The 13413-nt window shown below is 46.0% G+C and overlaps 1 protein-coding gene across 1 annotated transcript; it reads right to left on the reverse strand.

Annotated features, from left to right (window-relative positions):
• Positions 1-2269: 2269 nt before the first annotated feature.
• LOC142759679 (taste receptor type 2 member 40-like) lies at positions 2270-2950 on the reverse strand. Its single transcript, XM_075862123.1, has one exon. It carries the CDS (start codon positions 2948-2950, stop codon positions 2270-2272), a length of 681 nt encoding a protein of 226 aa, XP_075718238.1.
• Positions 2951-13413: the final 10463 nt, after the last annotated feature.

Consider the following 13413-nt stretch of genomic DNA (forward strand, 5'->3'; position numbering starts at 1 on the left):
GCAATCACAATGGTGATATTTAGTGTCATCCCAATGAAGCATTCAATGTAGAGAACAAGAGAAATAATAAACTGAAGGAGAAATTCCATAATGTGCGCGTTGATCTTTCTTTCTTCCGTTACTTCTCTGGTCTCCACCGTCTTGTTCTCGGCTTTGTGTAAGGATCAGGTCCTAATGGCTTCTTTATAGTTCTCTTTTGGATATAACTCATTTAAATTATAGGAACATGTTTGATTCCCATGCAAAAATATACCACATGCAGAAATATACCACATGCAGAAAACATGGCGGAACATCAACAGGATCCTGTGAGAGTACCAAAAAAGTATGGTCAGACTGGTCCACCAGAGTACTAGAGAATCTTCTGATCTTTCAGGCCCAGAATCGGACATAATAATGTAGCCCATCAGTGGCAGATGGATTATAACCCTTTTGGAGGAATAGGTGTATGAAAATCTCTTTTCATACACCTATTTAGGAAATTGTGAGTGAATAGAGGGGTGTTCACTGTTCAGGACCCTCATCTTATGGCCAGAGTGGAGAACGGTTACCGAGAGGGTTTAATTTCGAGGATATTATAAATCCCTTTTGAAAGAGGAGTGTAAGAAATTGTTACTTAGGTCTCAAACCAAATAGTCATTGGATCAATTTGGAATATCTAGGGAATAATTTATGAATATTCAACCAAGTTTTTATCATTAAACAGGCAAAAGAGATTTTGATAATTGTCCAAAATCTTTGGGGGCAGAAACAGATTGGATTCACTTAATGTGGCGCTGTCTACAGCTTTTTATGCATTGGGAGGAGGTAACAACGTTTTTAATATTTCTATTCCCGCTGATATGAAGATTTGTTCAATTTACCCCACCCCATTCCTTACACTTGTCACCTCGTTCGTGTATCAATATTACTCTTTATGGCCCACAATACCAGTAGTAATTTATGGTCTTCATCTCAGCCTCCCCCTCTACATTTACGCCATGACACAGCAGCCAGCCGCTATCAGCACCACTAGCGCTCGTCTATGCAGTTTTCCAGCACGGCTCAGTGCCTGATGAAGGTCGCTTAGACCGAAACATCGCACTCTGCCACTGGCATAAAAAACAAAATAAAAAATACCTTTTGTTTCAAAATTGGTGTGCCGGATACTCTTTTATACTCATCTTCGGGTTGGGCCCCTATCCATGCAAAACCCCATCTTTCCACATATCTGGTGCTGTCTGAACCTATACACACCTCTACATTTACAGTCTGCTATGGTTTTAAAAGGTCTGAGCCTAGAAGTTGGGTTCTAAAGATCTAAAAACAAGCTAAGTGAGTGGCTTTGAGAAACTAAACCCTTGCCCTTTAGAAACGAAGCCGTTGCAATAAAGGCAAATACGACTTTTGGGTAATTTGGTAAAGAACTCTGGCTTCCCTGAACTTTTTTTTTCACCTCTTGCACTGAGAGAAGTGGGTTTGGGGTAGGTAGATGGGTGGACTTGTTTTATTCTGTGAACGTGTTTGCACTCTATTATTATTGTTGTAAAGTTAAAAAAAAACACTATAAGGCTATGTTCACACAGAGTTTTTTTGCAGGCGGAATTTCTGCCTCAAAATTCCGTTTGGAAGATTGAGGCAGATTTTCCTCTCCCTGCACGCCGACTTTCGCTGCGTTTTTCGCCCGCGGCCATTGAGAGTCGTGGGCATAGAACACCGCAAAATACGCTTTCTCTGCCTCCCATTGAAGTCAATGGGAGGTCAGAGGCGGAAACGCCCGAAGATAGGGCATGTTGCTTCTTTCTCCCGAGAGGCGGTTTTATCGCTCGCGGGAGAAAACCGCCCCCGCCTCCCATTGAACTCAACGGGAGGCATTTTCAGGCCGTTTTTGACAAGTTTTTTGGCGCGGTTTCCCCGTCAAAAAACTCGTCAAGAAACTCTGTGTGAACATAGCCTAACTCTTGTTCAGGCGCTGTATTATACAGACAATAAAACCAAAAAACTGACTTAAAGACTATAAAATAATTTGTATAAAATGCATTATTATCCTAGAAAAAGGCAACATACAAACACTAAGGGCCATTTTACACAAATCAATTGTCAAACGAGCGTTAATATGATGTTCCCGATCATTGTCCTGTATAATCAGGACCATGATCAGCCGATGACGTCATAGCTCCTTCAGCGCTGATCAACTAGCTGTGTCATTGATTGGTGCTCATTTTTTCGACCAATATAGGCCGGTGTAAAAGGATTCTAAGTAAATAACATTGCGATTGAAAAAATTGTATTAAATCTGCTCTTCAGAAAATGAACATTTCCTAAGACCAAAGAACAATGAGAGAACCGTCTTCTTCATCTCACTGCTGGACAAGATGATGTAGAGGGAATGGAGAACTGGAGAGCTGCACATGACTATTGAGTTGATGAAAAAGAGAACTTTACTATCCAATAAAAACCCGGAATTATAAACAGTCATACATAGAAAAAATATAATCTGCAGCAGTAAGAAGAAGCTCATACTTTTCACAGCACTCAAGTGAGACTCTAAGTTTGGGCTTTGAAAACCCGACCCGCTGCTCCTCACACGCCGGGTGTGCGTCACAAGAGAATGAATTAACAGGAAATTTGCAACACAAAATATAAAAAATGGTGGAATTGACCCAGTGAAGAACATCCCGAATAAAATGTGAGAGTCAAAATCATTATTGTCCACATATTCCGATATATTTTTGTGTGAATCGTGTAATTCAGAATCAACATTCTGTGGTAATAAGCCATAAATGTAGCACCCATAGAAAAGACTAAAAATGACAGAGATCATAAGAGAAGTCAGAAGGAGCCATCGGACCAGGGTGGAGATCTTGGTCTTGAGGAAGTTTAAGAACTTCCAGTTGTAGTTTGTGATCTTCACACAGTAAAAGACGCAGAGGACGGTGGCAAACCAGAGATTAGTGTAGTACAGAAACATTATGTGTGAAAACATTATCAAAAAAACAACATCGAAATCCAACCACCAAGGATTTATTTCTTGGACTACTTCAAAAATAATCTCATTAAGAAGATACAAGGATCTGGAAATGGCCAAACAACTCAGGATCTTATCACAGGTTTGAAAAGACTTCAGAGTTTTCCATTTGATGTATTTAGCAATCACAATGGTGATATTTAGTGTTATCCCAATGAAGCATTCAATGCAGAGAACAAGAAGAAAAATAAACTGAAGGAGAAATTCCATAATGTGCGCGTTGATCTTTCTTTCTTCCGTTACTTCTCTGGTCTCCACCGTCTTGTTGTCGGCTTTGTGTAAGGATCAGGTCCTAATGGCTTCTTTATAGTTCTCTTTTGGCTATAACTCATGTAAATTATAGGAACATGTTTCATTCCCATGCAAATCTGAACAGCATGCAAAATACATGGCGGGACATCAACAGGAACAGGTGGCAGTGCCAGGAAAGTATGGTCAGACTTGACTTAAGGTATGTTTGATGACTTTCGCTGTCTACAGCCTTACACCCCCCAAACCCCAATAAGAGACCACACATGAATTTTGGTGTAAAGGCCACAGCAGCCATTTATTAAACACACACCTTTTTCTGATAAAAGAGCATAACCATAAAACACATCATAACACTCCATGATAACATCCTGCTCTATTTCCCAACTCCAGATAAAGGATCCTTGAAGGCACTTCAATCATTAAATAACAAACTCCATCGTTTCCTTATTAGGTCTGGACCTCTTACCCTACAGCCGTTCTGCACCTGACCCGAGGGCACCAATCATGTCCAAGACCTCTCTCTCCCTTCCTGGGGACCCTGCCCATCAGGAATATATGCCATATCAGCTGGGTAACCACTCCCCAGCCCTCCAATACTATCCAGGGTTAAACGCCCCGAGTTCTCTTGCAACAATCTCCATTGTTGCTTCTCCTTCTTACCATTACGTGCCTCCAAAGACCCCTCCTCCTACCGCCACGACAATCATGTGTGACCCCTTACACATGATTGTCCCTCCACAACTGCAGGGCTTTCTCCATGCCCTCCTTGATGTCCAGGGTCCACATATCAAGACCCACCTCGTTTAAATGAACACCATCCGCCCTGAGGAAACCTACCTCTCTGCCCTCCAACTCCTTATGCCGCACCACAACACCGCCATTGCGTGCCACAAACCTACCAACCACCTTGTTCACCTTTGCTTGCGCTTTATTCAAACTATGGACGGAACGTGCCTGCCGCCACACCTTGCGAGCCACAATATCCGACCATACGATCACCACTCCTGGAAAAGACGACCATAACCGCAACTGATCGATCTTAACATCCCTCACCAAATCCCTGGACGACCGAATGCCCAAATCATTACCGCCAAGGTGCACCACTAAAATATCCGGCGCCCTGTCCAAACCTGCATAAAATTGGACCTCTGGTAGCAACCTACACCACAGCATGCCCCGCAGACCCAACCATCTGACCTGAACCTCTGAGTGATCCATGCCCAACTGCCGTCCGGCCGGACGAACATCTGCACGCACACCTTCCCAGTGCACGTAGGAGTGCCCAATAATCCAGATCAAGCAGGGACCTGCATTTTAAACAAAAAAAAAAAAGCAATGTAACAAAACATATCCACCTCCAGCACATCTTATCACCCCCACCTCAAAGTAAGTGAGGCCGCACATACAACCTATATCGGTCTGACTCCCACCTACCGATCTTCTTAACCATCGCCGGGGATAAACCCCACCGAGCTGCTTCCGTAGCTGCGCCAATTCTAAAAGAATGAGAGCTAAAACCTGCTCCACCTCTGCCAGACAACAGGATACATTTCTTGAACACTTGTGAAAACTGGAATTTTGACAAGGACAACCCATCTGCATGAACCAACAAGGACTCCGGCCCCTCAGGCCTCGCTGCAACAAACTCCCGAAAACAGCGGACCGGGCACACCTGCGACCCTGTTAACTCATACAAACGCACCACAAAACCTCTTCCCTCCTGATCTGTCTTAGATCTACGAAGCAAACAAGAAAGGCAGGAGCCATCCAAATCCACATCCGCGTACAATAAACCCCCTGCCACCCTCTTACTGGCCGACACCAACTCCGATATCCGGAACGCCCCAAAGAACGCCAAAGAAAAGGCCAGTGTAAATAGCCGCTCTTCAAACCCCGAAACACAAACATCCTTCAACAAATCACAAATCGCTACCAACAGCTCAAATGACACCGGCTTCCTGTGGTCCCTAACTGCGGAACCCCTCCTGAAACCCTTCATTGCCTGCATGACCAGAAAGGACTTAGTCACATCCTCCTCACCTTTCTTCTTAAACCAAAAAGCCAAGGCCGACAAACTCCGAGCAACCGTTGCTGCAGACGCTCCCTCACTGTACGCATTTCCTATAAAATACAGCAAACACGCCGGCCGATCTGCAATACCTGCCTGCGCATTTTCCAACAAAGCCTCCCATACCTGCCATACCGCACTGTACCTCTGCCACGTAACCGCACTAACCGACCTTTACACGAGCGACATCGCCATTGTCACACCACCTTCCACAGATGCTCTGGACAAGGCAGGCCATGAGACTCCGCCCCCGGCGCCAGCAGACGAAACCTGTCCCACTGTTGACGAGAAAGGGAATCAGCCACAGAATTCAGCACCCCAGGAATATGCACTGCCACAAAATGCGCATTCAACATCAAACCTCTCAAAACTAAATGTCGCAATAGTCGCACGACTGGCGGAGAATTAGCTGTCTGCGCATTAACAGCCTGAACCACACCCAGATTGTCACATACGAAACGCACTCTCCGGTCTCGCAGACAATCCCCCCACAACTCCGCAGCCACCACAATCGGGAACAGTTCCAGCAGAGCTAAGTTACGGACAAAACCACATTCATGCCATGCATCTGGCCAAACTCCCGCACACCACTGCCCCTGGAAATAAGCCCCAAATCCACACGCACCTGATGCATCAGTATACAGCTCCAAGTCCACACTAGACACCGGCTGATACATGAGCACCGACCGCCTATTATAGCTCTGCAAAAACTCCCCCCACACCAACAAATCAGCTTTCAACTCCGCCGACAACCTAATGAAATGATGAGGAGAATGCACCCCTGCGGTAGCACTCGCCAATCGCCTGCAAAACACCCGCCCCATGGGCATAATCCTACAAGCAAAATTCAAATGCCCCAACAAGGATTGCAAGTCCCGCAACTGGATCTTCTTCCTGCACAGCGCACTCACCACCAACCCTCTCATCTCCAGCAACTTATCATCAGGCAAGCGACACTCCATATTATCTGAATCAATCATGATTCCCAAAAACTTAATGACCGTCGTGGGTCCCTCAGTTTTTTCAGGCGCCAGAGGTACCCCAAAATCCTTTGCCACTCTCTCCATAGTGTGTAGCAATCCTGCACACACACATAGGTACCTGGCGGCCCGATAAACAGGAAATCATCCAGATAATGCAGGGCAGATTGCACCTGCGCCTCCCGACGGACAACACACTCCAAAAACGTGCTAAACATCTCAAAATAAGCGCATGAAATGGAGCAGCCCATCGGGAGGCAACAATCCACAAAATATTCCTCCTGCCAATAACATCCCAGCAAACAAAAACTATCCGGATGCACCGGCAATAAACGAAAAGCAGCCTCAATGTCAGTTTTTGCTAACAGAGAGCCCCTCCCCTATTTCCGAACCCAAACAACCGCCGCATCAAAGTTAGTGTAACTGACCGCGCACAGGGCCGGATCAATGCCGTCATTCACCGACTCGCCTTCCGGATAAGACAAGTGATGAATAAGGCGGAATTTATTCACCTCCTTTTTAGGAACCAAACCTAACGGGGAAACCCGCAAACTCTGAACAGGCGTGGAGGAAAACGGCCCCGCCATGCGGCCCAAAGCCACCTCCTTCAGCAGCTTATCCGTAACCAGATCAGGCCGCGCCAAAGCAGACGACAAATTACGGACCACCCCATCACGTCCAGCCGACGTACAAGGAATCCGAAAACCTTCTGAAAAACCTAACCACAACAACTCCGCCACTTTCCTATTTGGATAGCCCCTTAAAAACGGGAGCATCCTTTCCACCCTCACCGGCGTCGCCCCTCTTCTGCTCAGCATCTCCCTGCCTGCCCTTATGCTTCCTGAAGCATCTGGACAAACCATGGGCGCCTGCGCAACCGGAGCACTCGTGCTTATACCTACAATCTGGGCCGAACTTGCAATGCCCCTCATTATACTGCCAGCAACACCCTTTTCCTGAGGATCCTGACCGACCCGCTGCTGACCCCTGACCGCCGGCCGCATCCCGAAAGGGCTGCTGCCCCTGTTTTGGCGCAGACATCAGATGCATCCATAAACTGATATCCTTGTGATCCCATCGCAACGACGGGCGCACCGACTTCCGCTGACGAAACTGTTCGTCATACCGCAACCACGCATTACCACCGTACACACGATACGCCTCCCCTACTGAATCCATATAACAGAATAGCGCCGAACAGTTCTCCGGCGCCTTCTCACCCACCACACTAGCCAAAATAGCGAAGGCCTGCAGCCAATTCGCAAAAGTCCGAGGAATCAAGCGATACCGCCGCCGCTCCTCCTCCTCCTTCTTACTTTCATCCGGTTTCCACCGGTCCAAATTAAACTTCTCTAACGGCAGCAAAGAAAAAATCTCAACATATTCATCTTTCCATATCTTTTCCCTAATCTCCACCTTCAAATGTGCCCCCAGCGGGCCCTCAAAACACACATAAACCTCACCTTTAGCCGCGTCAGCCAAACGCACATCCTCCACCACTTTCTTAGCTGTACTAGCCGCCGCGTCAACCGCTTTTTCCACAGCCACTACGGCACCCACAACCGGCGCCACTTCACTGACACCCGCAATCCCTGCCGCAACTGCACCAGAACTCGCCTCATTAGCAACCGCACTCCCTGCCGCACTAGCAGACGCCTCACTAGCAGCGCCCCATACCCTCGCTGGCGACTGCTCTACGCCTGGCACAATTCTCATAAAATACTCCTGCATCCCTCTAAACATCAAATGCATTTGAGACATTGACAACATCCCCCCCACATCCCCCCCACACACATCCCCGGCACCACATCCGTGGTAGACTCACCCGGCCGTCCCTGAGGTGACCTCCCAGCGGACGCGTCCACCACTCCGGATGAGCCCGGCGTCGGTCGTGACGATCCTGGGGAGTGGTGCTCCTGCACCCCACGCTCCCCGTAGCTCCCCGCACTTCCAGTCTCTGATGTTCTAGGCCCCGCGGAATGCGGCCCGTCCACGATCCTGCCACCCCCTGGTGGCGTGGCATATTCAGACCGACAGCCCTGCCGATCCAGTCCTTCTGCAGGGCTGTCAAAAATAAATCTTCTTGTTGTCGTCGCTGCCTGTATAGCAGACCGCTGCCCCCCTCGTCCGGATGGGGCCCGGCGTCACTCCAAGAAGCTGCCCGGGTACCTCCGGTCGCTGCCGCCGCACGCCTCCCTGATCCTGCAGGAGGCGATCTCGCTCCCCATCTAGATGCCGCCCGCCTCTTCCTGCGGGTCGGTGCTGGTGTCATGGCGTCTGTAAGAAGAGCTCCTCCGGCACCTGGAGCATCGGCGCCGGAGAAAGCCGTCACTTCCGGACCTGCGTGCGCATCCGGTCCAGCGCGCACATCCGGTCTTGTGCGCGCATCCGGTCTTGCGCGCGCATCCGGTCCCGCCTCCACTTCCGGCGTTGTTGTTGAAGACAGGAGGTAGGAAGATGGCCGCCGCGGCCCCCCCCCCTCCTGTCACCTCCGGTCTCGCCCGCCTGATGGGATTCCTCCCTGACCTCCGTGGACTGCCGCCAGGGTGCAGCTCCGCACCAGCAGGAGAAGGAGGGTCCCTGGAGGGGCTCCCTCGGCGCCGACCAGACCGAGGCGTCTCTGCAGATGAAGGCCTCTCCTGAGGCCTGGAACGCCTGCTGCTGCGTCCCTCACTCTCCTCTCCAGCCGCTGGAACCGGAGGAAGAGCCCCGGCAAACAGCGCATCCAGCCATCCCAAGCCGTGCTGCATCGCTGCATCCCGGATCCTGGCCATCGTCGTCTCCATCGCCGCATCCATCACGTAAGTGCAAAATTATTGATATATATATATTTTTTAAATGTAATAACAGGACACATTTTTCTCCTGTTGTCCAGCGGGAAAGAGGGCTGCCTCTTCCCCGCATGGACTTATATACTTTACTCTCCACCCACCACATATAGATACATTTTGCCCCATGCCCCCTTTTCCTTAGCCCTCCAATCCCTATAACATAGTCTAAAACCTAGTAGCCAAAACATAGCAGCCTAAAACTCCCAAACACCTAGTCATGCGCTTCCTTCATTACGGCTGCGCCTACATTACGCTGGGCTTACTGGTCCACCAGAGTACTAGAGAATCCTCTGATCCTCCAGGTTCACAGTCAGACATTCACTTGCAGCCGCACAGATGCCTCTGGCATATTAAATGTTAATCTTAGTACTTATTATTTACGTTTTAAGTTTTTTTGTTTAGTCGTGGCACTCCAAAAACCAATCATTTATTTCGATTTTTTTGCGGGACAATTTGAAGTTCTGATTGTTTATATTTTGGGCTACGTATAATTTATGAATCAAATTTTAATATTGCTTTTTTGAGAGGGAAATGAAAAGAAAGCAGCAACTCCACCTTAATTTTTTGCAACTTTTTTGGTCCTAGCCAGTACAGCAGGAGCCTGACTGTTAAATCACATCTGTGCTCCTGCTGTTGATTGCGCGGGCACAGCTTCTGTACATCATAAAGGCTTTAGTTAAAGGTATATTTTCATCTCAAACATATTAAAATATTTTTTTTTTATCAACATGCTGATTTGGACTTTAGAGAGATAGATAGATAGATAGATAGATAGATAGATAGATAGATAGAGAGAGAGAGAGAGAGAGAGAGAGAGAGAGAGAGAGATAGATGGATGGATGGATGGATGGATGGATGGATGGATGGATGGATGGATGGATGGATGGATGGATGGATGGATGGATGGATAGATAGATGGATGGATGTGTGTGTCATGCCCGGCCGACTTGTGGAAATGGACTACACGACGTCTCTCTTAGAAACAATCTGTAAACATAAACTTGGATGGTCGAAATTTGGGATCATAACGTCTTTTCGCTGCTGGAAATTAGTTAAATTTTGTGAACTGCAAAAATGTTTGTCTGGTCATTTATGAATAATGAAGACCAGCTTTCTCTGACTGTAATATCCCTTTAATTGTATAGAAGTTTTATTTAAACTTTGTATGGCATTGTTATTAGATTACTTTATGGTATTTGGCCACTGTTTGATGGTATTATTTGTGCACTGTATGGTGTAATTTACTTTGGCATTGTGTGGTATGGGTACTGTACAGTAGATTATATTTTTCAGAAGTGGTGGCAGTACCGTATAGCGCTGTTATTTATGCAACTCTATGAAAGTGTTATTTGCCAACGTATGGCACTCTTATTTGGGCACCATACTATATGACACTGTTAAAGAGGACCTGTCACTCGGTTGTGTAAGTTGAACTGGTTAACTGACCTGAATAATACTACACCCTGATTCCAGCACTGGTTTGGTTTTTTTGGACCCCCCCAGTTCCAGAGATATGGCCCCCTGTTGTATTGGCTTCCCTTAGGATAATTTGCTGTAGTTAGCCAACCGGGCGTGAACTATTCTCAAGAAGCATTGCGCTGATTGGTCAGCATCAGAGGGTAGCTCCACCCTGTTGGCTAACTACTGCAAGTTAGCATATAGGGGGGCCAATAAAAGGCCATATCTCTGGAATAGGGGAATCCAGGATAAAAAAAACGGAGCTGAAATCAGGGAGACAGCGCTATTTAGGTCAGTTAACCAGTTCAACTTATATGACCTAGTGACAGGTCCTCTTTGGTTAGACACTATATTGTTATCTGTACACTGTATGACCGTACACCATCTGGGGAGGGGTGCACCGATATAAGGTATTGCACGGGGTAGCACCTAACATTAGGTCAGCACTGGATATACACATATATTTTTTCGAGATAACTCTTAAATTAAGACAAATTGACGTTTATGATATTGGGATTACAGTCAAAAAGATCAACTAAAAAAATCCCAAAAGTTACAAGTTCATTCACTGCTGTAAGAGATGATGTACAGTGAGTGGAGAGATGGGGGGCTGCATACTACAAAAGTCATCACAGACAGGTACTGTATCTACAAATCAAAAAGTGTGTGATATGCTGCAGAGGATTATGGGAGAAGATAGAAATATTAAAACACTAGGTTGGAACTACATTCTTCTCCTGGTTACTGACTATATAGTGGATTTTATCACATTTGTTATGGTATATGTTAGAATAATCAGCTTTGTAATATTCCATGCTTTGGTTTAGACCAAATGGTATCGATAAAGTAAACTAAGGCTGCAATTCAATTTAGGTGCAGATTTTACTAGTAATTTTGTAGCAAAAAAATTTCCAGCATCTTGTCGGTGGTGGTAACGTTAGAGAAGGAAAATCAGATAGAGAACATCCTTCTAGAAAGTAAATGTTCTATGCAAAGCAAATATAAGGTCTGGTATATAAAAACAATGTACATGCTTAGAATAAAATATCTAGATACATTTATTATCGTTGACTTTGCATTGACTACATTGTTACCATTACCAATTACAATTTTCGAAATTCGAAATCCCCATTACTGAAAATTTGACCCTTGTGCACATCTTGTAGGACAACGGCACATTGAGATCAACGCCTTCTTGATCTCTTTGCAGGAACAGATTATGTACAGTGAATGCAAGAAAGGAAGGCCGCTGGTTACAATTGAATTGACCAAACGCAAAACTTTGTAATCGTGAACAGTACCGGAATATGATACATTTATGAAAACAAAGTATATGATCTGTAACACTAAGAAGAAGCTCATACTCTTCACAGCACTGAAGTGAGACTCTAAATTTGGGCTTCGAAAACCCGATCCCGAGCTCCTCATCCGTCTGGTGTGTAGCCAAAGAGAATGAAGTAATAGGCAGTTTGCAACCAAAAATATTCCGAATGGTATACATGACCCAACAAGGACTATCAGGAACTGGTGGTAAATGTTTTGAACAATACCTGCTTTGTATGCAATTATAGTTTCCTCCGAACTATTAGACAAATGCTGAGGGTTTATGTCATAAAAATACCAAGTGAATGAAAGACTAGAAGATACAGAAATGATCAACGCTGCCAGGAGGAACCACAGGACCAGGGTGGAGATCTTGGTCTTCAAGAAGATGAAGAACTTCCAGTTGTAGCTTGTAATCTTCACACAGTAGAAGACACAGAGGACGGTCGCAAACCAGAGATTAGTGCAGTGAAAGAACATTCCATTAGTCAACAATGTTGTTGTGAATACAAGGTTTAGATATAGCCATGGATAAAACTGATAGAGAAAGTGAATCAAAAAGACATTGAAAATGGACAAGCTTCTCGAAATCACCAAACAGCTCAAGATCTTATCACAGGTCCGAAGAGATTTCAGGGTTTTCCATTGGATGATTTTGGCAGCTACAATAATCAGATTTACTATGATCCCCGCACAGCACTCAGTATACAGCATGAGGGCAAAAATATTCTGTATGGAAAGTTCCATTCTATGTTGACAAATCCTTCCTGAGAGATTGACTCTGGATGAGGAGGTGCTCTGAACGCTGAGCTTTTTGGCTTTGTGTGAGGATCAGGTGCTCCTGACTTCTTTTATAGCGTTGTTACACCCACTTCTCATGTAAATTCCTGGAACTCTTTCTGATTTCCATGCAAATTTTCAATATGAAAATATTGGCGAATTATACAATAAATAATCCAGAGTAGAATCACACTTAAAGGAAAACACACGTGTAATTGGAATATTTCAGTTTATTAAGATGGTTTATTAATCAGCTAGGCTGTAGAGATGACGATAATTGGGGAATAAATGACTAAATTTGTTAATGATCTGCCAGGCACAGCTTCTGTGTATACGCCCATAGGTAATCAGTCTGCACCTGCTTCTATGTCTGTAAGACTGACTCCATCTTCCACCACTCAGGATGGCAGGCTTAGGAGTGGGAGAGCCATTTGTCGTGGAGGTTGACGCGTCCGAGGTGGGAGTGTGGGCTGTCTTGTCCCAGGGTACCAGTTCCCTCACCCATCTCCGTCCCTGTGCCTACTTCTCCAGGAAGTTTTCGCTCACTGATGTAACTATGATATTGGCAACCGCGAACTCTTAGCCATTAAATGGGCATTTGAAGAGTAGCGCCACTTTCTGGAGGGGGCTAGGCACCAGGTAACGGTCCTTACCGACCACAAGAATCTGGTTTTCCTAGAATCTGCCCGGAGGCTAAACCCGAGATAAGCTCGA

Source organism: Rhinoderma darwinii, chromosome 4, assembly GCF_050947455.1.
Source record: "Rhinoderma darwinii isolate aRhiDar2 chromosome 4, aRhiDar2.hap1, whole genome shotgun sequence".
Classification (NCBI taxonomy): domain Eukaryota; kingdom Metazoa; phylum Chordata; class Amphibia; order Anura; family Rhinodermatidae; genus Rhinoderma; species Rhinoderma darwinii.

Bases quoted from the DNA above. Each gene is read 5' to 3' on its own strand.
- LOC142759679 (XM_075862123.1), bottom strand. From the start codon at position 2,950: ATGTTTCTGTACTACACTAATCTCTGGTTTGCCACCGTCCTCTGCGTC.